This window comes from Malania oleifera, chromosome 7, assembly GCF_029873635.1.
Source record: "Malania oleifera isolate guangnan ecotype guangnan chromosome 7, ASM2987363v1, whole genome shotgun sequence".
Lineage (NCBI taxonomy): Eukaryota > Viridiplantae > Streptophyta > Magnoliopsida > Santalales > Ximeniaceae > Malania > Malania oleifera.
The window spans coordinates 107155021-107179244 of record NC_080423.1 but is presented as its reverse complement, the minus strand read 5'-3'; the positions used below and the strand labels follow the sequence as shown (position 1 = coordinate 107179244).

The 24224-nt window shown below is 37.8% G+C and overlaps 1 protein-coding gene across 4 annotated transcripts in view; it reads left to right on the top strand.

Moving 5' to 3' along the window:
* The window catches only part of LOC131160549 (uncharacterized), a 56737-nt gene that overhangs the window by 5794 nt on the left and 26719 nt on the right, over positions 1-24224 (top strand). For all 4 annotated transcript variants that reach the window (XM_058116352.1, XM_058116351.1, XM_058116350.1 and 1 more), the window contains 8 exons: positions 13049-13170; positions 13275-13366; positions 13566-13809; positions 13933-14002; positions 18228-18376; positions 18486-18556; positions 18677-18850; positions 20377-20448. In XM_058116352.1, the coding sequence (XP_057972335.1) occupies positions 13049-13170; positions 13275-13366; positions 13566-13809; positions 13933-14002; positions 18228-18376; positions 18486-18556; positions 18677-18850; positions 20377-20448 (994 nt within the window). The remainder of the gene's footprint in view (positions 1-13048; positions 13171-13274; positions 13367-13565; positions 13810-13932; positions 14003-18227; positions 18377-18485; positions 18557-18676; positions 18851-20376; positions 20449-24224) is intronic.

Sequence of the window (24224 nt, the reverse complement as noted above, 5' to 3'; positions counted from 1 at the left end):
TCACCTGCAAAGAAAATAATGAGAGCCCTAATCATTTGTCACTCATTGCCCTATTGCTTGAGGAATCAAGAATCTGACTTGGCAGTGGTTTTAACATCTTTTTGAGTCATGCTAGGAAGTTTGAAAGCCCTTTTCCACTATTGGAATCCAATGTTGGAGGGGCAAAAGGAGAGATAGGAATGCTATGAGGATGTGGAATCTTGCTCCTTTGGACCCTATTTTGCTACACAACTAGGCTATATGGAAACCTTAAAATACAATTTTGGGAAGATTTGGATGGTATCATGTGAGGGATACCAGGGTCTGGAAAAACATATATAGGAGCTGATTTGAATGGACACATTGGAAAGGATAATAAAGGTTATGAGAGGATACATGGAAGCGTGCATATGGAGATGAAAATGAGCTTGGGGATATGATTTTTGATTTTGCAATGTCTTACAATCTTGTTATAATGAATACTTGCTTTAAGAAAAGAGAAGAACACTTAATAACCTTTAAGAGTGGAAAAATGAAAGCCAAATAGATTTCTTCTTAACTAGAAGAGGATATTGTTTATCTTTTAAGGATTGTAATTATCCTAGGGGAAAGCTTGACTTCACAACATAGAGTTTTAGTATTAGGTATTTGTATAAAGAACTGGAAGAAAAAGAGCAACATAAATCAATGCTAGAGAATTATGTGGTGGAGTCAGAAAGGTGAAAGTATTGTAAAATTTAAAGATAAAATGATAAAAGGGTGATTGGACAATAGGGGGATGCAAACACTCTATGGATTAGTATGGCTAACTTTATTGAAAAGATAGCAAAATTGATTTTTAGGTGAATCCAAGGGAAGAGTCTTGGGATAGCAAAGAAAGTTGGTAGTGGGACCTAGATATCCAAAAAGCAGTAAAAATAAAAAGAATTTGGTATAGGACATGGAAAAATTGTAGAAATATAGAAAATTTTGAAAAGTATAAAGAGGCTAGAAAAGAGACGAAAAAGGCCATTAGTGAAGCTAAACATAGAGCATATAATAATTTATATGCTAGAATAGATACAAAGAAGAGGAAAGAGAATATTTTAACTAGTTGGAGTTAGAGAAAGAAAATGCAGAGAGCTAGGTACAAGAGTAACAACTAATGTTAGGTCTACAGGAGGAGAGTCCATAGAATTTTTGATCACAATAGTTATACACTAAGGTTCTACTTTGAGCCCCTATCTATTTGCTTTAGTGATTGATGAGCTCACTAGGAATATATCCAAATGAGGTCCCATGGTGTATGTTGTTTCCAGATAAAATTGTTTTGATTGATGAAAGTAGGAGAGGGGTAGAATCTAAGTTAGAACATAGGAGAACTTTAGAGTCTAAAGATTTTAGGATAAGTAGAAACAAAACAAAATACATGAAATGTAATCTTAACCAAGTAAGGACGAATACTGAAAATTATATTGAACTTGATAATCAAGAAATCAACAATACCACTAGATTTCGATATCTTGGATCTATTATGCAAGCGGAGGGAGAAATTGAAGAGGATGTAATTCACAGAGTTGAAGCAGATTGGGTAAAATGGATGAGTGCTTTAGGTGTGTTGTGCAATCATAGAATACTATTAAAATTAGAAGGAAAGTTTTGTAGGATGGCTGTACACCAGCCATGCTACATGCATTAGAATGCTAGGCAACTGAGAAACAATTCAAAAAGTAAAAGTGGGCAAAATGCACATGCTAAGGTGGATGATTGGTATAACCCTGAATCAAGGAACGAACATATTTGCAATAAGCTAGTTGTCACGGACCCCCAAAATAGAACTCAAGCAAGGCTCGTGTGGCACTTGTTGAGAGCTCTCCCCCGATGAGTCAGCCAATAATCACACGTTCAAGCCTGCAAGCACGAGCACTAGATAAGTCTCACTACCCATGAGAAACTAGGAATGCAAAGGCAGTCATATACATGGAATCATACTAAAGCAATAAGATATATCACAATCCAAGGCAACATAACACCATAATGAAAAGGTCTACTTGTATTATTCATATCCAAGAGAATAACTATACAAACGTTAACGCAAGCAATTAAAGATTCATTATAAATCCCTGGAGAATACAATTAGAGCAGTATCTCTCTTCCCCTTTTCTCCTATTACATTGTCACTCCCTTACATCCTCCCCCACTCATTTTATTGACATCCTCGTCGATGTGTATTAGAAGGTCTCTTCAATCTTCTGATGTTGATGCTGGTGTCGCTGTCTTCGAATTTCTGAAATCTTCAATCTTTTGCATGGCATGCTAGAGATTTTCTGCCTTTTCCCAACTTTTCTTCTCCCAACCCCATCCACTGAACCAAATATTGTTGCTATTGATGACCTTCTTTGTTGACGACTCTATTTGCAAGGATCTCATGGACATCTTTGTCTACAGTCTTGCTTCTGGAAATTGTTGGTCTCCTTGACTGTTGTTGGTTTCGATTTGCTTCATCAGCGTGGAATGGCTTTAAGTTGCTGACGTGAAACACCGGATGGACTGGTCATCTATGGCTTTTCATCCACTCTGGTTGTTCAAGTCGATAAGATGCATGTCCCACCTTTTCGATCACTTGGATTAGACCTTCGTAGTGGCATAAAAGCCTTTTATTTTTGCCACAAAGAAATTGAAATGTCTCTGGTGGCACTTTTACAAGAACTAGATCTCCAGTTTCAAATTGTTGTGGTCGTCGCCCTTTGTTTGCCCATTTCTTCATGCACTTTGATGTTTTTTCTAACTGAGCTCGAGTGACTTCTATATTTTGCAACCAGTTCTTTGTGAATTGGTATGCTTTCGGGCAATTTCCCTTGTGTGGACCATCAAGAGTGTGCGGGAGAGTCGGTTGTCGACTTGTCACAATCTCAAATTGGCTTTTGTTAGTCGCAAAGGATTTCATAGATTTAAAACAAAATTGTGCTGTGTCTAGTTAGGAAACCCAATTTTTCTTATTTGAGTTTTCAAAATGTCGTAAGTATTCTTCTAGCATCCCATTAAAACGCTCTGTTTGACCATTTGTCTGAGGGTGATAGCTGGTGGAAAGATTAAGGTTTGACCCCATCAAATGAAAGAGCTTGCCCCAAAATCCCCCAGTGAATCTTGCATCCCTATCATTGATTAGGCTCTCTGGAACAACCCAATATTTCACTACATGTTTGAAGAATAATTGAGCCGTCTTCTTTGCTGAGCATGGCTTCGAAATTGGTACAAAAGTTGCATATTTTGAAAACCAATCAATTACTACTATAATCGTGTCATACTCCTCTACTTTTGGCAATGAGGAAATGAAGTCTAAAGAGACACTCTCCCATGGCCTTGCAGGTACTAGCAATGGTTCCAACAATCCTGAGGTCTTTTTTCTACCTTGTCTTGTTGTCAGATCAAGCAAGTTTTGGTATAACTCATCACATCGTCTTGCATATTCGGCCAATAGTACCCCTGTGTAATCAATGCATGAGTTCTTTGGCATCCGGGATGTCCAGCCCTCAATGTATCATGACACTCTTTTAGTAAGGTTTTCCTCAAGTTCCCAACTTTGGGCACGTAGACTCTCTTGCCTTTAGTCATTATTAGCCCATCTTCTACCCAGAATTGTCGTGTCTTCCCTTATTCTATCAGTTTGCTCAATGTATGGGCCTGCTGGTTTGTACTTAAATGTTCCTTGATAAGTTCTTTCAAGGGTAACGCCACCCTACTAGTTGATAAATGACTTATGAGTTTCAGTGCTGCCAATTCAGTTTTTTTGCTTAAAGCATCACCTACTTCATTCTTCTTCCTTGCCTTATATTCAAAATCAAAATTGAATTCAGTTAGCTTCTCCTGCCAACGGGCTTGTTTTGAGGTTAGTCCTGGCTGTGACAAGAAGTGAGTAACTGCCACATTATTTGTCTTTACCGAAAATTTGGACCCCAAGAGATAGTGCCTCCACACCCGAAGACAATGTACCACAGCTAGAAGTTCCTTCTCTCACATTGTATAGTTTTGTTCGGCACCCGTTAATTTTCTACTTTCTAAAGCAACGAGATGCCCTTCCTACAAAAGAACTCCCCCTAATGCAAAGTGTAAGGCATTTGCTTGCACTTCAAATGACTTTGTCACATCAGGCAGGGTTAGTACAGGATCTTCTACAATCTTTTTCTTTAATTCAACAAATGCTGATTGGCAATCTTTTGACCACCCCCATGGTACCTCTTTTCTCAATAAATTTGTTAACGACACAATTCTTCTAGAGTATCCCTCTATAAACTTCCGATAGTAGTTGGCTAGCCTCAAGAAGGATCGCAGTTCTCTAATGGATGTAGGTGCTTGCCATTCATGGATGGTTTGTACCTTTGCCGGATTCATCCTTATCTGGCCTTCTTCAATGATATGCCCCAAGAATTTAATATGCTTTTGAGCGAAAGCACACTTCTCACATTTTACATATAACTGATTTTCTCGGAGTTTTTGAAAGACCTGCCAAAGGTGATCTTTATGTTCTGCTAAGGATGAGCTGAATACCACTATGTCATCAAGGTAGACAACTACAAATCGATCAAGGTAGTCTCGGAAAACTTGATTCATTAAAGTACAAAAAGTATTAGGTGCATTTGTTAACCCAAAAGACATGGCAAGGAATTCAAATGCTCCATACCGGGTGACACAAGTGGCCTTAGGTTCATCTCCCTCTGCAATGTGCACTTGGTGTTATCCTGATCTCAAGTCCAGTTTAGTGAAATATTTGGTTGTACTCAATTGGTCAAAAATATCAGCAATCAACGAAATGTGATACTTGTTGCGAACTGTTACCTTATTAAGAGCCCGATAATCTACGCACAATCACAGACTTCCATCTTGTTTCTTCTAGAATAACACTGGGGCCCCAAAAGGTGCTTTTGATGGACGGATGAACCTTGCTGCTATTAGATCATTTAGTTGCCTTTTAAGTTCAACTAACTCAGGTGGCGCCATTCGATAAGGGGCACATGTTGGCAGTTTTACCCTCGGCAAAAACTCAATTTCGTGGTCAATCTGTCGTCGATGTGGTAAAACCCTGGGGAGTTGTTCTGGGATTACCTCCTTGAATACTTTTAACACTTCCATAATTTCAATCGGATATTTGCCTATTTCTTCATTTTTTGAAACTACCGATAGTACCACGAAAGAAGGTTCTCCCCTTTTTACTCCCTTGTTGAACTGGAGGGCTGAAAGCAACTTCTTCTTGTCGAAAGTGTTGTAGGTTGCGGGAACCACACAAGGGGTATCTCCCATTATCACTAGACAGTTCGCGGCTGGGATCGGCATTGAGCGCGTCACCTTAAGAAAATCCATCCCCAATACCATATCAAAGTCATCGAGGGTTGCCACGGTGAAATCAACTGCTCCTGACCACAACCCCATTTGGCAGGCTACTTTAGGCATCACTCCTACCATGGTTAACGCTTCAGAATTCACCGCTTTCAATTTTCCCACATCTTTGTCTACTTGTAGTTCTAACTGCTGGGCTTCTGTATCAGTAATGAAATTATGAGTGGTATCAATCATGGCCTTGATCTTCTTTCCATTCAAAAGTAGGTCCACATACATTAAGCCCTTTTCCTGAGACTTGTTGGTAACTACTTGGTGCTCCAATGCTCCCAAAAATCTCAATGCTCCCACCATATCTTGTTTTTCCCCTGGGATTATTGTTGGGGTTTCTGTTTCTCCTCGAAGTGCCTTTAGAGCATTCAAAGCCTTTTGTTTAGGGCACTTTGCTACTCGGTGTGGTCCCATGCAAAGGAAACACGAGACCAGCAAACGACGCTCCCCACCGCCTGTACGTCCGCCCCTCCACTCCCTAGTCATGCAAGCTCTTCTATCTTTCCTAGATCTATTCATTTCCCTGTCCCTTCCCCCATTTGTGGGTTTGTACACCTTATTTTGCCTTGAATCATTATTGGCGGGCATGGGGTAATTTCGTTTTCCAGCAGTATCAGAAAAATCATCCAATTGTTCAGTAGCGACGAGGGTGGAAGAGAGGTCACTAACCCCTTGTTTGCGCAATTCATTCTTCAGCCATGTCTTCAAACCCCGGAGGAACTGGAATAGGCTATTTGATTCAGACATGTTTTTGATGTCCAACATTAGAGCCTGAAATTCCCGTACATAACTCCTTATTGAACCCGTCTGTTGCAAATCATATACCTTGCACTGTGCCATGTATTCTACATTTTCTGGGTAAAATTGTGCTCTCAACGCCTGTTTCAATCCCTCCCAAGAATTAATGACACACCTATTGTGCTGAATATCATCCCATTTAGTTCTCCACCACAGTTTAGCATCCCCAACAAGGTATACTGTTGTAATATTCACTCGGTCTTCCTCTAGATCAATCCGTGAGCACTTGAAGTAGTGCTCCATATCAAAGATAAAATTGTCCAGTTCCTTTGCATCACGGGTAACCCCAAAGCTTTTCGGTTATGGTAGCTTTATTCAAATTCCCTCACTAGGTTCAGTTATCGGCCTTCAAGCCATCTGCGCCACTGCATTTAGTTTCACAGCCATCTCTTGCAATTCACTCTGAACTTGGTCCATAGCACTTTGGAGATTGCCTATCGCCTTCAAATCTTCTTTCAAAGCACTAATGGACTCCTTAACGTTCTCTGCAAGGAAATCGAAATTATTAGTCAGCTCCCGTAGGGAGGCCTCGAGCTCTATTGGCTCTCCCCCTTGGGGTGTTAGAGATGGCAATATGCCCTCAATATGTTCCAGCCTACTCTCAAAGGCTTCCAACTGCTCGATGTTCCTCTGGAAGGCCTCAAGCTCTATTAGCCTTTTGTCTAGTGATTTTACACGTGGAATAAATTTTTCAAGTTCCACAATTCTCTCCTTAAGTTTTGATACCCCATAAAGGTTTTCTCTTGGGTTTTCTTTGGCAGCCTCAAGCTTTGTTGGCACGCCTTTCTCCTTTATCAATTCTTGCCGCCAACTCTTGGAGTTCAAAACATGTTGTCTTCAAGGTTTCAAGTTTTGCCATATATGTCTCAAGCGCCTTAATGTGGTCTATCTTTACAGACTTTTTTCTCATGTTACCACTCAATGTGCTCTGATACCAATTGTCACGGACTCCCAAAATAGAACTCAAGTAAGGGTCGTGTGACACTCGTTGAGAGCTCTCCTCCGACGAGTCAGCCAATAGTCACACGTTTAAGCCTATAAGCACGAGCACCATATAAGTCTCACAACCCATGAGAAACTAGGAACGATAGGATATCACACGAGCAAAGATATTCATATACATGGAATTATACTAAAGCAATAAGATATATCACAATCCAAGGCAACATAACACCATAATGATAAGGTCTACTTGTATTATTCATATCCAAGAGAATAACCATACAAATGTTAACACAAGCAATCAAAGATTCATTATAAATCCCTAGAGAATACAATTAGAGCAGTATCTTTCTCCCCCTTTTTCCCCATTACATTGTCACTCCCTAACACTAGGCGTATCATTGGCAGAAGTTAAGGTAAGGGAGGGAGGGAGGGAGGGACGGCTTAGATGGTTTGGGTATTTGAAACCCAGGCCCAGTAGTGCCTAGTGAGGAGGAGCGAGCTATTTTTTGTTGATGGTACTAGAAGGAGGGGTAGATTTGAAATAACTTGGAATGAGGTAGTGAGGAAGGATTTAACAGCCCTTAAGTTATAGAAGATCATGCCCTTGATTGAGTGAATTGGCAGAAAATGATTCATATAGCCGACCTCACTTAGTGGGAATTAAGGCTTGTTATTTTTGTTGTCATTGTACATATGGAGCAAGTGAAATGGAAGAGCTTCTGAATGAAAGAAGCTGCCTAAAATTTTTTTGGAGTTTTGGAAAATTTCACCAGCCTTCACGCTCGAATTGAAGGATTTTGACCCATGTTTATGTAACTTTTGTTGGCTTTGTTGTATGTGGGCTGGCACCCCTGTGGTGCTCCCCTTAGCCTCCGTTTGGGAGTACTTAAAAATGAGCTTTTATAAAAATGTGGTGTTTGACTTCTACTCTAGTTAGTCCTTATTGCAAAAGGTGCTTTTGTAGGGCCACTATTTTAAGAACATTTTAAGTGAAATTTGAAAAGCCATCATAGATAGCTTTTTGGTCTCTTAAAAGTGGCACTGTTCATGAGTGGTGACATTTTTGTAAGTAAGATGAATTTTAGTGGCATTTTTGTAATTTAAAGAAATTCTCCTTCCCTTCTCTCCGTATCACTGGAGTGATGCAATAACCATATGCTCTCCATCTCCCTTCCTTCTTCCCTGAGCACTCTCGATCTCTTGAAGCTCCACCATACCTGCTACCATCACCATCGCTGTTGCCGCCTCCTTCCTCCTTTGCGTTGCCTCCTCTTCTTTGCAGATCTTCTTCCCTTTTGCACTCCCTGCCTTGCAAATTGCAGGGATCACTCATCCTCCTCCTTTGCGAGCCATTGTGACGCTGTCATTGTCACTGCTGCCTCCTCACTTTGTGCTATTACCTCTCTGTCATAGGTCATGAGTTGAGCACTCTCCCCCTTGCAGATCACAATGACCCTCCTCTTTCTCCTCCATGAGCTATTGATACCACAGTCGCCGCTGGTGCTACCTCCTCCCCCTATTCGCCTCTCCTCATAGATGGTTGTGACATGGCCTTGCAAATTCCAATTTTGGAATGCAGAAGCAAGAGCTATATAATTTCAATTAATACCAAGTTAACTAAAATTTAATTTTAGTTAATAGTATTAAATTTAGCATAAATTATTATGATAATAAATAGTCATATGTTATCATAGTTGTCAAATTGAGATTTGAAACATTTTTGAGAATTAGGAATCAAGAATTGAATTGAATTGTAAGATTCAATTCTAAGATTTGGTACAAATTCCCAAAATCAATTCTAAATGACATGCATATATTTATATACAAACAACAAGCACAATAGTAAACTGCATTTAAATTTTGACAATAAAAAAAATCATATTTCATGTGTTTGCTTTCCCTAAACAAATGAAAAGTATGAGAATGAGTTAGGATATGTTAATAAAAAAATGAACTTTATGTTGTTGGAATGAATCAAGAAAAAATAATAATAAGTTGGATTTTTGGTGTTCATCAACAATTAAAAACATAATAATATTTCATGCATATTCTTTCTCAGATTAAAAATAAAAAAAAATTAACCTAAAAAATGATAATAATTGAACAAACTGCCAAAAAACCAACTTTCAAATTTTAACAACACAAAGAAACAAGAGTACTGCCATAGCTGGTCAATGTTCTGCTGCTTCTTCTCAATGGCAGAGCACTATACTCCTAGAGTGGAGAATGATTTTGTGAAGACAACATAAGATCTAAAATTTTATTTTCTCCTCTTTTATAGTTCAAAACTGACAGACAAGGAATGGAAGGTAATTGTGTAAAAATAAAAGCAATAAAAAAGGAAAAAAATGTTGTTTTGGGGTTTCAAAATAGTCAGTCTTGTCAAGATATGAACGTCCAAAATCGTGTAAGTTGATAGATTTGGATTGAATCGTTTGATTCACAAGGTGCTTTGATTGATTCTGAAATGATTTAGTAGTTTCGCTATTAAGATTTGAAGCGATTTTATGTAGAAATGATTCGAATCGTATGAAATGAATCGAATTGCGAATCGTAAGATTGTAACAATTATGTATGTTATGAATATACATTAATATCGAGATTATTTTGAATTAAAAAATAATAATCTTATATTATTTTACTTAACAAAAATATTTAAATATTAATTAAAAATATTAGTTAACATAACTATAATCAAATTGTTTTAGAATATATGTTTAATTCTAATTTAAAATAGTCATATATTATTGGGTAAAAGACATTGACCTCCCCTAAGGTTTCAAAAATCTTAGGGACCTCTACAAAGGTTTTAAGTCCAGAGACTTGCTTTGAGGTTCACCAAAAAGACACAAACCTCCCCTTGTATTTTGCAAAAAAATAAGTCTTTTGAGGGGAGATTTGTGTCCTTTTGGCAAACCTCAAGGGAGGTCTATGTCATTTTTGAAATCTTAGGGGAGGTCTATGGAATTTTTGAAACCTTAGAGGAGGTCTTTGTCTTTTTGTCAAACCTCAGGGGAGGTGAGTGTCTTTTGCCCTATATTATTTTATTTTGTGTAACAGCATATTAACATTATGGATGAAATATAATAATATAAATTTTTATATCATTTATAAATTTATAGTGAAAGTGAATATCTGAATACTACTTATTTGATCAATACTTATAATTAGCACTTATTTTTAGATATACCAAAACCACACTTTTTAAGTTCAGCACTTATTATCAGCACTTTCCAATTCAGATCTTCTTAAGAGAAGCACTTCTCCATAAGTGATTTCAAACGATCCCTTGAGATGTTTTCTTATCTTGCTTATTAATTTTTTTTGTAGGACTCACCCATTTCATTGTCATCGATTGGATGTTTTTTTTTCAAAAAAAAAATTCTCCTTTTTGACAGAGGAATGAGGATCTGTGGATTTTTGGGGGTCCTGCATTTCTCTTTAGGTTTTCATGTCTGGTCTTGGGGGAGTTTGCCACGGCCTATCAGTTTGAAGAATTTTCGAATTGGGTGTGGCCAACACCTTCCTAAAACAGAACCTATTGGTATAAAAAAAATTGATCAGTTTTGTTGGTTGGTCACTGGTTTGGAAGGATGAAATCATAACAGAGCACCATGTGACTAACACGTTAGTGTGTGTGTGTGTGTGTGTGTGTGTATGTCATATATATATATTATATATAAAGAAAGAGAGAGTCTCATCAACATTCTCATATCATTGATGAGGAAAACAGAGGATCTGAGCTTGACCATGAGAATAAGAAGAATGAGAGATTGCTCCTGCTCATCTTCATCTTGGGAGTGAGATTGGTGGCTGAGGTAAGGGAGAAGAGAAAAAAGGGTAGGATTTGACTTCGGATGTAAGCATGACAGATCCAGATTACAAGGGCTCTTAACTTGAAACCAGTCTACTGCTAAGATTATCTAGGCCCTCCTATTGCTCCAAATCTGCCACGGGGCATATGGTGGTGTCATCCTCATCTTATTAGGGGTTCCATCTCTTGCTGGGGACTGAATCTACCCCACCAGGTGCCAAGGACAAAAATTGCACGCAATTTTTAAAGAACTGTGCCTAAAATAATTTACCCTACTTTTAATGTAATTATGTTAATTCATATGACAAACTTCAACTGTCTAAAACATAAAATAAAAATGACATCTCATAGGGTTGTTTTTGACCAAAATAAGTATATTATACACACACGTCTATTTGTTTTTATATGAGGCAGATTTGATGCAGATTATAGTTCAGGCCCTGCAATATTCAGGGTGGGGAAAATTCAAGATAGGAAAATTCAATCTCCATTTATTGCCCTGAATCTGCTTTGAATCACACAAGTCATCCCCACTATCATCCCAAATCATTGGGAGCTACTAAAATTTCCGCTATATGGTATCTTTGGGCTGCCAAAACGCTATTGGGGCTTTTGATTTTAGATATACCAAAAAGGGGAATATAAGAAAAGAAAGGGAAAAAACTAGAGGAAGAAAAAGGGTGTGATAGAGGATTGAACACACTTGACAAAGTTGGTTTGTTTTAGATTAAGCACTTGAAGCAACTGTGTTTAAAAGAAGCAGAAAATTTTAATAGTTTGGTTTAGTGCATTTAAACTGAGTTGGCCTGTTTACCTATTCTGCAAACTGACCAGGCCATGATTCAAACAAAAGCCATAATTGTTAAAATTTGTGGGTTTGGTTGGTTTGGATGGGAAAAATTTAAGAACCAAATTTGTTTGGTTTTGTATGAGGGAATCGAGCCAAACCGATTCTCAAGCAGTCAAGCTGCCACTAAACTGGACTGATTTTGTTTGGTTTTTCATGATAAAAACCAAACTGAACTGAAAATCTAAGAACACAAACAATCAACAGGACATTTGTCGAGACATAAGTGACTAACTCCCCTATTCTGAAGTTGGGCCCATGGGGCTTGGCTGCTGCAAGCCTGCAACAAGACTTTATGTGAATGCTTTTTGTGTATAGCTGCTTAGGTTTGGATTGGAGCAGTGCAGTTGTTGGCTGGATTGGAGCATGGCAGGCCGTCTTGCTCAAGCAGCTGAATGAACTGAGGAAATATAGAACTGTAGAACTTCAGTTTTCGATTCTAACTGAAATTTTTTTGTAAGAACTGAAAACCAAACCAGTTTTATTTTGGTAAAATGATTTAGCCGAACTGAACCTGATGAGCTACAAAACCGAACCAAATACTAGTTTGGTCCATTCGGTTTTTTCGGAGAAAGCCAAATCTGAACACCTCTAGTTAAGTTGGCTAATTTGGGTTTTGTGTTCCCCACTACATTTTTCATGGTATGTTTATAGAGGCATATGTACTAATTAATTTTTTGTTGTATTGTTTCATGAGCTTTTACAACTTCTTCAGTTCATGAGTTTTAGATATGTACTATTCTTGCATGCTATAGCATCTTGTGAGTACTACTGCATAAGTGCATATCATTCCCCTCTTGAAATTTGTTGGAACCAGGAAATGTTAACAATTGAAAAAATAAAATAAAATAAAAATCTTTTAGTGCATTGAGTATGTGGTTTTCATCTTTTGCATCGAATGGGGATTGCTTATATTCATTCCTTATTCAGCTTCATCCACTGACATTATTGATGGAGTATTGACTATTATGCTATTTAATGTATTTGAAGAGCTTGGTAAACTATGATGGAAAAGGTTTGAGAGGGGGTTCCTTGTCTAATATAGTTTAGTTTTATTTTTACTTATTTATTTATTTTTTTCTCTTTTTTTTTTTTTAAAAAATTTCCTTTATCTGGTGGACTTTCTGCCCCCGCATGTTGTACCTTCTCTTCTTTTCATCTAATATATCTTCTTTTGTTCAAAAAAAAAATTATTATGCTACTTAATATGTTTATGCATTTGATAATTTAATTGGCATGTCCGTCCTATAGATTCAGAATGACATGAGCAATTTGTGAACTTCATTTTTCCGCTATTGCAGTGAGAACACAAAAAATGTGCTGATTGCAGCCTCATTTATACATCTGAAGCGCAGAGAACATGCAAAATACACCTCAGAACTTCCTACTGTGAACCCAAGAATTCTGCTTTCTGGTCCTGCAGGTGCAATGGTGTTTTCCTCTCCCAATATAGGTTTCTGAATTTGTATTGGTTTGCATAAAATTGATTTATCTTTAAAATAAATTTTTGCCTTCCATGTTTTTCAGGTTCTGAGATATATCAGGAGATGTTGGCGAAGGCTCTAGCCAATCATTTTGGGGCTAAATTGCTTATATTTGATAGCCATTCATTTTTGGGTGTAAGCTAAAATTAATCTAATTTTACATTTCTCCTAGTTGCTTATTTCTCATTGTGACCTTTGGATTAATATTACTATTATTTTGTTATGATCCTTGTTGTCGTTATTTCAATTTTAGTGCTATTTTGAAATTTTTGTTTTTACAATTTGTAGATGACTTATTGTTGAGTGACTCATTTATTTACAAATGTGCTTGTAGGGTTTATCTTCGAAGGAAGCAGAGCTTCTGAAAGATGGATTTGGTACAGATAAATCATCCAATTTTGCAAAGCAAAGTCCGGGGCCCACTGACTTGGGTAAGAGCATGGGTCCTCCAGCCGGCGAAGCAGATGCAGCATGCTCTTTAAATGCACCTTCTCTATGCCTGGATTCCCAACCAAAGATGGAGACTGACACTATGCCTTCTTCTTCTGGAGCTTCTAAGAATCAATTGTTTAAATTCGGTATGCCATTCGAAGTTAGAGATAGGAGAAGGCTTTCAAACTCAAGATTTTCGTGCCCTTAAGAACTGCTTGTTTTCTTGTATTTGTGTTTAAAGCTATGTTTTCCATGATCTAATTAATTAGGTGACCGAGTAAAATTCACAAGTTCAGCTTACGGCAACTTATACTCACCATCAGCGGCATCTCCTTCAAGGTACAATTAATTTAAGTACATTACTATTGAAATTGCTTTTTATTTTCTTACCCCCAGAACTCTTCTCATTGTTGATATATATTTTTTAATTTAAGATGAAGTTCACAAACTTTTAGATATGTCATGCATTTTGTCAATTTTCTGCACAATTATATTACTGTAGCTTCCAAGTTGAAGCAACACTTTTTTTTTTGGAGATTTTCATGCCAAGAAAGTGTCACTTGTGAGAGACCTTAATGATCTTGATGAAAGTCAGTCAGCTGTGGGGGCTTGTGAAGACAGAGTAAAGAGGCTGAAGCTGAAAAAGGAGACATTTGATGTTATACTTATGGAGGAAAATGCTTGGAAATAAAGAATCTTGGTCCCTTGGATCAAGGATGGCAATTGTAACATGAAATTTTTCACTGGACAGCAAATGCTCCATCAGCGATAATGAACAAGGTTTTGCAGGAAGGCATACACAATTTCTATAAGAATTTTTATAGTTTGTACCAAACTGGCTATGTGGAGGCTGTGGGTTAATGGCAGAAGCTTTACCAAAATTGATTGTTCTTTTGCTTCTTGGCTTGAAAATTCTTTAGGAAAGAAGAAATATTGATTGTTTTAATGGAGTACAATGGTAATAAAGCCATAGCCCCCAGGTCCTCATGGCTTTACCTTGGCTTTGTTCTTGTAAGCCAACTAGGCTGTGCTACAATTTTAGAGGTTTTTGAAGATTTCATGCTAATGGCAGATTCATGGAAAGTTTTCATTCCATATTCATAGTATTGTTCTCTAAAAAAGATGGAGCCATTAATGTCACAGGCTTTTGGCCCATGAGCTTTATGGAAGCATTTACAAGTTGTTTTCAAGTAGCCATGAGACTCAAAAAAGTGGTTGGGAAAGTTGTTGGACGGCACCAAAATGCCTTTATTGAAGAAAGGCAAATCATGGATGCTGTTCTCATTGTTTCAAAATTGTGGTTGCCAAATCAAAGAAAGGACTAGGGAGTTGTGCATGAGCTTGGCTTGAAGCAGGCTTTCAATCATATTTGTTAGGAATTTATCCTCTGCATTTTGGAAAGAAAGGGTTTGGGCAGCTTGTGCAAGTGGTTTAGACAGCGCATCTCTACCCTAACGTTGTTCTTACCCAATGGTTGTCTTTCAGGATTCTTTCATTCCTATAGAGGATTGTGCATCATGGTTGTCTGCTTTTCAACCTTTTATGGTAGATCTTAAGAGTTATGTCCAAAATGTTCTGCGTTGGAGAAATAAAAGTGAATGTTAGTCTCACCAGTTTTTTGTCAATGACAATGTAGTCTTTTGTGAGGCTGAGGCTAACCAACTTCTCAGTCTGAACGTTAAGTGCATTCTTCTTTTCTTTGAAACAGTATTGGGTCAAAAATCAACTTGGGAAAAAGTGAACTTATCCCACACAGGGAGGGGATCTATGGCTGGATATGGCTGGAACCTTGTGATGCAAAGTGAGAGCTTTTCTGCTGAACTACCTAGAGCTTTCCCTTGGGTTCAAATTCAAGGACAAGGATGGCAGGGAGCCTATTGTGCCTAAGTTTGAATGAAATCTTGCTGACTGGGAAGTGTCAATGTTGTAAAGGGCAAAAATCTAGTGTATTCATGCCCCTCCTTCCCGTTAAATCTTCTGTAACCTAAAGACTTGAAGACATCCAAAAGTGGCTCATTTGGGGCAACATGTGACACAGGTACAGGAATTTGAATATCATTTGGTTGAATGGGGATGGTCAAGCAGCCAATTCAATTGGCTAGTTTGAGGCTCAAATAGCTTACCGTATTCGAAGAGAGTCTCCCCAGCAAATGGCTTTGGGGGTTTGTGATTGAGTGTGATCATATTTGGAAATGTGTTGTTGTGGCAAAATATGGCATTGATCATAACAGTAAATAGGTAGGCCTCCAAGGATATACGGGAGCCATATGGGTAGGTGTTTGGAAAATGGTGATGAGAAAAGGATGGGGGGACTTCTTCAATCTTTTGCACTTTGAAGTGGGAAATGGCGGCATCATCTTTTTTTGGCACAATGGCACCACACTTGGTGTGGAAATACTCCAAAAAGTCAAATCTTGGATGTCTATACCTTTTTTTTACCAGTAAAGAGAAATTTATGTTAGCAGGGCATCAAGGGGATGCCATCCTGAGAGACAATACATCAACCACTCTGTAGAGTGCCACAAACATCTAGGATTACATTGAGATCATTTACAATTCACCCACTAAGTCAGCTGGAAACAACATCAATCCACTGCTCTTTGCAAATCTGAAGCGATCTGTAATATATGTGCTTCAACTACACCTGGTGTGGAAATACTTCAAGAGGTCAATTCTTGGATATTTATACCTTGGTCTGTTACAAACATGCTTCAATGAATTCTAGCATTGCTCATTTGAACAAGTGTTTGAGATGAATGCTCTGGACTGGGAGCTCGAAGTCTTAAATGGACTTTTGGATAAGCTGTACTGAACGGAGGTGTGCCATGATAGTCAAGTTAAACCAAAGTGGAAGCTGAGTAATAATGGTTCTTACAAGTAAGTACTCTTTACAAGGAACTAGACTGTCAATACACTACTGATGGCTTGTTAAATTCTCCTTGGAAGGTCATTTGGAAATCGGTGGCCCTGATCACAATTGCTTTTTCCTCTTGAGAAGCTCTTTTGAGCAAGGTTAAAACCACTATTTTTTTTTTTAAAAGAAAAAAAAAAATCCTATGGGATTTGGATCCTTGTTGGCTGACCTTGTGGTACAGCTGGGACTGTAGAGAGTGTGCTTTGTGCTTGGGGAGGTGTCCATACATGTGGGGGAAAAAGATTTTTCTTTGTTCCCTATCACCATTTTTAAGGGATGTGGGCTGTGGAGGGGCAGAAAGAAGAGCATGGGAAAGGAAATGGTGCAGTGGTTGCTGTTGTTCCTATATGTCCTGGGTTGAAGCTCAGACATCTATGCTTCATCAACATAATATATATATATTTTAAAACCTAAGGGCCGAGTCCAACTGCCTCCAACCATGGTTCAGACCAGTTTTGGCCAATCCAGACCAAGTCTACGGGGTCAACTCTGGTTTGCAGAATTCCCTGTTCTGGGAGGTTGATCGAACCAGCCTGGTGACCAGTTCTGGTTGAATCTGGTCCGGATTTTCAAACTATGGTATGGAGTTTTAAATTATGTTGGTAGTGCATGCAGTTAGACTATAAATTATCTCCAAGTGTGTTACTTGTCCTTTTTTCTCAAGTTATGTAAGAATCAAGTGGTTGGAGTTGGACTTTGAATTGTCAAATAATTCTTGTTCTGTTTTTGTGTGTTAAAGAGATTTGATTCCTGGAGAATTTTAATTGGTATGAATGGATGAGGTTCATGGTCTAATGGGCAATAGATTGTTCTGCTAATTGCCAACTGTTCACAACTACACAGGTGATGTTTGAATGAGATGTTGTGGGTGGATAAACGGAAATACGAAAGGGATGAGATTTGGTTCTGCTAAGAAAGACCGTTATTTGAGTTCAATGCATTTGGAATACTTGATGGATGATATTCCTGATAGGCCATAAAAAGAGCTTTGTATCAGATGTTTAGGACATGTAAAAGCACCCAGCATGGCTTTTAACTTCTTTGCTTTAAAATAATTAAGGCTGGATTCAGAATTTTAAACTGCATGGAGTATTTGTGGAAGTGGGAAAGCTGATTATTTGGGATGACAAGTTTCAAAAATGGAACAGAAGGTTCAAAAAGATGATGGGCATTGGGCTGTGCACCCCTTATTGTTTCACAATAAAGGTGAAGTAGTTGAAATTTTTCAAAAGGCTGAAAAAGATGACTGGATGACAAAGATGCCGGATGTGCTATGCACCTGCTTTCAGAACCAAGGTTAAGCATTAGAAAAAAATTTATATAAGAGCAGATTTGGTCCTGCTTGCATTTCATGCCATTTTTATTCTCATTAAGCAAGAGAAACTGTATGCCATGCTTTAAAAGTTTGCTTTAGTCTATGACATTTGATGGGCAGTGAAACAACCACCTCTTTTGCTCTTTGTTGGTGAGTCATGTTGTCCTTTTGTCTGAAAATGTGCACTATTGTATGGTCAAAAAATTTGGTTTTGATTCCATGCAGAATAATTGATATGTTGCATTTTACATGCACCCTCCTCTTTGCATCTGAAGGAAAATTATGGAATTTCCATATTATTGTGTGGTAATCTTTGCCCTTTCAACTTTGTTTAGGGGTCCAACACAAGGAATGCGGGGCAAGGTTATATTACCTTTTGAAGACAACCCTTCATCAAAAATTGGTGTAAGATTTGATAAACCCATAATTGATGGGGTTGATCTCGGGGGTCTCTGTGAAGGGGGTCATGGATTCTTCTGCAATGGTACTGTGGTGTCCTGTTTATACTAATTATTTCACAGCCTTTATTACTGAATTGTTATTTAAGAACTCTCTCTCTCTCTCTCTCTCTCTCTCTCTCTCTCATTATCTAGTTAATGATCTTCGTTTGGAAACTTCGGGTGCGGAGGATCTGGACAAGTTACTTGTTAACACATTATTTGAGGTATTCTTTTTTTTGTGTTCCAAACAGCTGGATTTCTTGCAAGTTGATATTTCTTGCAAATTGATTTTGTGCTTATCACCTTAAGATTGGCTTATTGTTTATTTTGTTTAATTTTACTAGGCTGTATTCAGTGAGAGCAGAAGTTCTCCCTTCATTTTGTTTATGAAAGATGCGGAGAAGTGTATTGTAGGAAATTCAGAATCATATTCAACATTTAAAAGCAGGCTTGAAAAGCTACCTGATAATGTTGTCATTATTGGTTCTCACACGCATACTGACAATCGCAAAGAAAAGGTATTTTAAGTTTTCTTTTGGGAAGTTGGTGGCACGAGGGACGTCATTATTTCTCAATTCTGTTCTTATTTACTTTTATTGGGCTTCGGAGCTTGGACTTCACTATTTTTCAATTCTGTTCTCATGTACTTAATCCCGCTGCCCACACCCCCCTCCCCCGGCGGCGGGGAACACGCACATTGCATATAAGTCCCGAAATAAAAGCACTTAAAAGCACTTTATGACATTTTCAGAAATTTTTTGCAGCATCAACCATTTACTTATCTTTTCAGACAGTTTTATTTAGCTTACAATACACAAAAATTATAAAGAAGTCATATATTTTAAGAATATAAGATGTAATTTTGTCAAATAAATTAGAAGCACTGATACCATGATGTGATACTGATATGGCACGTACTGATATGGTGATAAGGATAATTTGAAAATTAGGACACGGCACAGTGGGGACATATATTATATGTGTGTGTGTGTGTATAGCATATTTTTCCTTTTAGATGACAACTATTGTGGTGAAATAAATTCAAAATGGATCATGATCCTACATTCATATTAGAGAATAATCAACATTTGAAATTGATGTGAAAACAAAAAAAATTAAAAAGAAAAAAGAAAAATAAAGTACATCACGATATTTTCACTCCATTCATATTAAAAGCCCAGAGGCAGATCGGCCGTGAGCGATCTGCTATCGACAATTGTCCACAAAAATTTTATAAAAAGCAGAAAAATGAAAAGCAGAATATATCTTCACTTCATCACATTATCAGTTATCACAAAGGAACAAGTAAGCTGTGAATTGACAAAAAGCAGAGGATATCACACCCAGACATCAACAAGTAAAAAGCAGGGAGAGAGCCGAGAGCCTTGTTGCACAGTCACAGTGAGGCAGTGAGCCATCAAGAAATTAGCAAAAGAAAAGGAAAAGAAGACGAGACACAGAATGACTGGTAGGTAGGCTTGTGAGGGAGAGAGGGAGGGCAGAAGAGGGAAGAGGGAAGTGGAGAACTTAGAAGGCAATGGCGTACTTGTATCAGCTAACTTCTGGTGACTCTGGCATTTGACGGTTGCTATTCCAGTACTGTGAGGGGATGTGAGGATGAGCTCCGAGCAGAGGCCAAAGAGCTAGGGCTTGAAGTTGATGAGATGCGCCTCTTGTTTTGGTTTTAGTTAAAGACCGAGTAAAGGGTCAAGATGCAGTGTTTTGGTCCCATAAGTGTCCAATGTATCCCTGCTGTGTTGGGAAATTATGAGAAAATAAATATAAATTAATTAATTTCCGACATGTCTTGGTGCTTGATCTATGCAAATGCCGACACTCACCCTTCCACTAGGGCTGGTGCTTCCTAGACTGCAGAAAGTATTTTTGAATAAGTTTTTGTGGTTAATCTCATTTTTGTGTTTTGGGGTTGCTTTGTTGAACCTTGAATAATTCTTTTAGTGACACATTAGATGTGTGATTATTTTTCTCTATAGCATTTTTTTTTTGTTTTCTTCAATTGAATATGATTTTGTTTTTTTCCCAGTCACATCCCGGTGGCCTGCTGTTCACAAAATTTGGGAGCAACCAAACTGCTCTTCTCGACTTGGCTTTCCCGGTAATGGTTATGCCTATTATGATTTTTTCCCCAGATTATTTTCATTGCCTATATGGGATTTCTTATTTATGTTTTTGTTGGTGTTATTTTAGTTTTAAAAAATTCTGATCAGTATTTATGAGAATCAAAATAAAAAGACAACTTTTTATTTTTTATTTTTTATCATGAGTCAATTGTGTCTTTTATGTGCACATCTCCATGGAGGTTTTATAGTATATATGGCATAGATCTTGATCTTTTGTTCTTCTTGTAATTGATTGAAGCATCAATCACTCCCTTCTGCAGCTGATTACACTACAATATCTGACAATTTTCATTGTTTTTTTGGATCACAAAGAAAATTTCATTTGAGGGCATCAAGGGTATGCCACCAAGTACAAACAAACAAGGAAAGTCTACTGAATTGCTGGGTGTCAAAAGAATCAAGAATTAGAAGAGTGTCAACCAAAACCAAACCACCATGCTATTTAGTAACAGTAGATAGTGAGTTGATTCATATAGCTTGTATCAATTCCACACCAAATTGAGTCGGATCTTACTAGCAAATAAAAAAACAACTGAATCATTGCTGAATTTATCGATTCATCCCATGAAACTAACAAATTGATCTGAATATGTTGATTGCATTGCGTGTCTGCTGCAGTTCTGTGCTAGAAAAAGAACTTTTAGGTCTTGTATTTCCTTCATAAACCCATTATGAACTCTTGGAGGAATTGTGTCATGCGATTGAGAAGAATGGGCATAACACTCGTTAGCTAAGGTGGCACTCATGTTTCGTTGTGTTGTAAATATTCATAATGGATATTTTTAGTAGTTTGTTCAATTATTATCAATATTTTTTAAAAGTAAATTGTTTTTTCTTTTTAATTAGAGAAAGAATATTCATAAGATATCGTTTTTCTTTTCTTAAAATGATTGACATCAAATTCTCAATTTTTAATTATTTTTTCTTGATTCCTTCCCCTAAACTTTTTTTTTTCAAATTAATTTTTCTTGATTCGTTCTCGTACTTTTTATTGATTAGGGAAGGGGAAGGCAAGCACATGAAATATGACTTTCTGTTTATTGTCAAAATTTAAATGTATTTTACTAGTTTTCTTGTTGGTAGTGTATCAATAGATGCACGTCATTTGGAATCGATTTTGGGAATTTGTACCAATCTTACGATTGGTTTTGATTCGATTCTTGATTTTCAATACCTGAAATTGGAATTTCGATTCAGGATTCAATCTTTATCAATATGATCTTCAAAAGTTCTCTTTATTTCTTTCTCTCCACACAAACCAAAAGGCAAGGGGATTAAGGGACAAGGATTTCTTCCTCTGCTTGCTGGAGTGGATACTTTTATAAGCCCATAACCCTTTCCATTGTTGGGCAGCAGCCCACTGATGCCTAATCAGAGAAGTGGCCAAATTCCAAAGGATTCTAGCCTAGTAGCAGTGCAACAGGATGCGGTCAATAGATTTAGCCTTCTCCAAACACAAGGAGTACCTGGTAACAAGGGGCAGCCCTCTTTTCTGCTGGTTATCCATGGAAAGAGTTTTTTCAAGACTTGCCTTCCACACGAAGAAAGCAACTGTTGTGGGGGCTGCTGATTTCCAGATGGGCTTCTAGGGAAAGATGTTGCTAGTTTCTTTTGGAGAATTGAGTTTTCTATGATAGGTTCTGACCGTTAATCCATCAGTTTTATCTAGGATCCACATGGGATCAATATTAGCATTTTGATGTTGGATTTTGTACAAGCTACCGTAAACAAGTGTAAGATGGTCAATTTCCAAATCAAAGGTATTTCTATTCAAGGGAGTGTTCCAGAAAATCCCTAGGTAAGATATTTGAACATGATTATTGATAAAGGCATCCTTGCAATGAGCCAAATTAAGAATGGAATGGATTTTGTGCTATGGGGAGATTGGCTGCCCCAAATATCATGCCAAAGGAAAATATTTTCCTTATACAACACTTGAAATCTGAAGGGAGAGAAAATCGTGGCAACCTTTCGTAGCTAATTTCTAGATCCAACCCCATTTGCTGCTCTTCCAACTTTAATGATCCAGCCATTATGTTGAAGACCATATTTTGAAGCGATGATTCCCCTTCATACATGATCCTTCTCCTTCATGAATCAGCAAAGCCATTTCTTGAGGATGGCTTTGCTGAAGATAGAGAAGAGTTGAGCTGTGGGCCATGTATTTGATATTACAGCCTCTCATTCGCCAGATGACATTTGAATTCCTTCACTAAACTCCCCCAAAGGAATCTATTTAAAATTTCCTCTAGTGTTGTGGCACATTATAGGGGAGAGGGACATAAAATAGACTGGGAGATTTGATAAAGTGCTCTTAATGGGGGTAAAACTCCGACCATTTGACAAAATGTCCTTTTCTAAGCAGCCAACTAGCTTCCTCCTTAAATCTTTCAATGATGGGGTTCCAAAACTCCTTTCTCTTTGAATTTAGGTCCAGGAGGGGGGACCAAGGTAGGTAATTGGAAAAGCCCCCAGCTTGCAGCCCAAAAGGCCCACAAGGAGAGGCCCCTCGGTGCTGTCCCCTAGTAGTTCTCTTTTCCCCAAGTTCACCTTCAAACCTGAGACTGCCTCAACCTTGAGAAGAGTGCACCTACGATTGAGGATTTGCTCGAGTCCTTCATAGAAAATGATAGTTTCAGCCACAAAAAGAAGATGGGAGACTTCTATTTCATTGTTGATTAAGATAAACTGAAAGGGAAGTTTCTGAAAGAAAGTTTCCAACCTTTGGATATCCGTTGCCAATTTTTGAATACTCTAAAAGAGTCATTAATAAGTTATTCTCAAGTTTTCTTTTCCTTCTAAAGTGAAAACCAATGGTGGGGTGCTATAGTGATAGAAAATCAAACACATTATTTTAGATAACTACAACAGAAAGACAAGCATTGGGCCCTTAGGTGGGGTTGGCTACATGAATCCTCTTCCACTATTTCTGCCCTTCTGTCCCTTCCACAGCAATATCCTCTGACTCGTGGAGAGTTGTCAAATCCTCACTTCTATTTATTCTGAGTCTACCCTCCTCCTTCTGCCGCGACTAACATTAGTTAGCTCACTCGTTCTTACTGGTGCGTTATTTGGTCTAAGTTGCACATGCCCAAACCATCTTAACTCTGCCTTTCACTTATCTTTTATAGGTGCTATTCGTAATGTTAGAATACGACTTACCTGAAAGCTCAAGCTATTAGGTTGTGGGCCAACAATGTATTTCAAGCTTTAAAACTCCCCTGCACGTGCCGCCCGATAGCACATGGAGAGATAAACATGATAACAGGCAATATAATAAGTTTTTAAACACCACACAATAAACGTGGACAACAAGACTAGAACCCAGGTCCTCTTTGCAACCAGCTCAGATACCACGTTAGAATATCACTTTACCCAAAATTTTAAGCTATTAGGTTGTGGGCCAACAATGTATATCAAGCTTTAACACTCAATTACCATGCATGTTTTCATTCCTTAATTTATCTTTTAGACTTATACTACTCTTCCACCTTAGCATTTGACGACTTTTGCTTTTTGAATATGTTTTTTCTTTCTTTAGATGGAAAAGAAGAAATTTTATTGAGGAGAAAAGAAGAGAAAATACAACATTACAAATCCTCTTTAGAAGTGAAGAAAAGCAGAAAGTAAAGGAAAAACATCAAATCAGTGCTACCACCCAATAGCGCTGAAAATCTGAAAAAATTCTCTTTGAAACAAGCAGGAGTCCACAATAAAGCTAAATTTTGAATCCTATCCCAGATCATAGAGC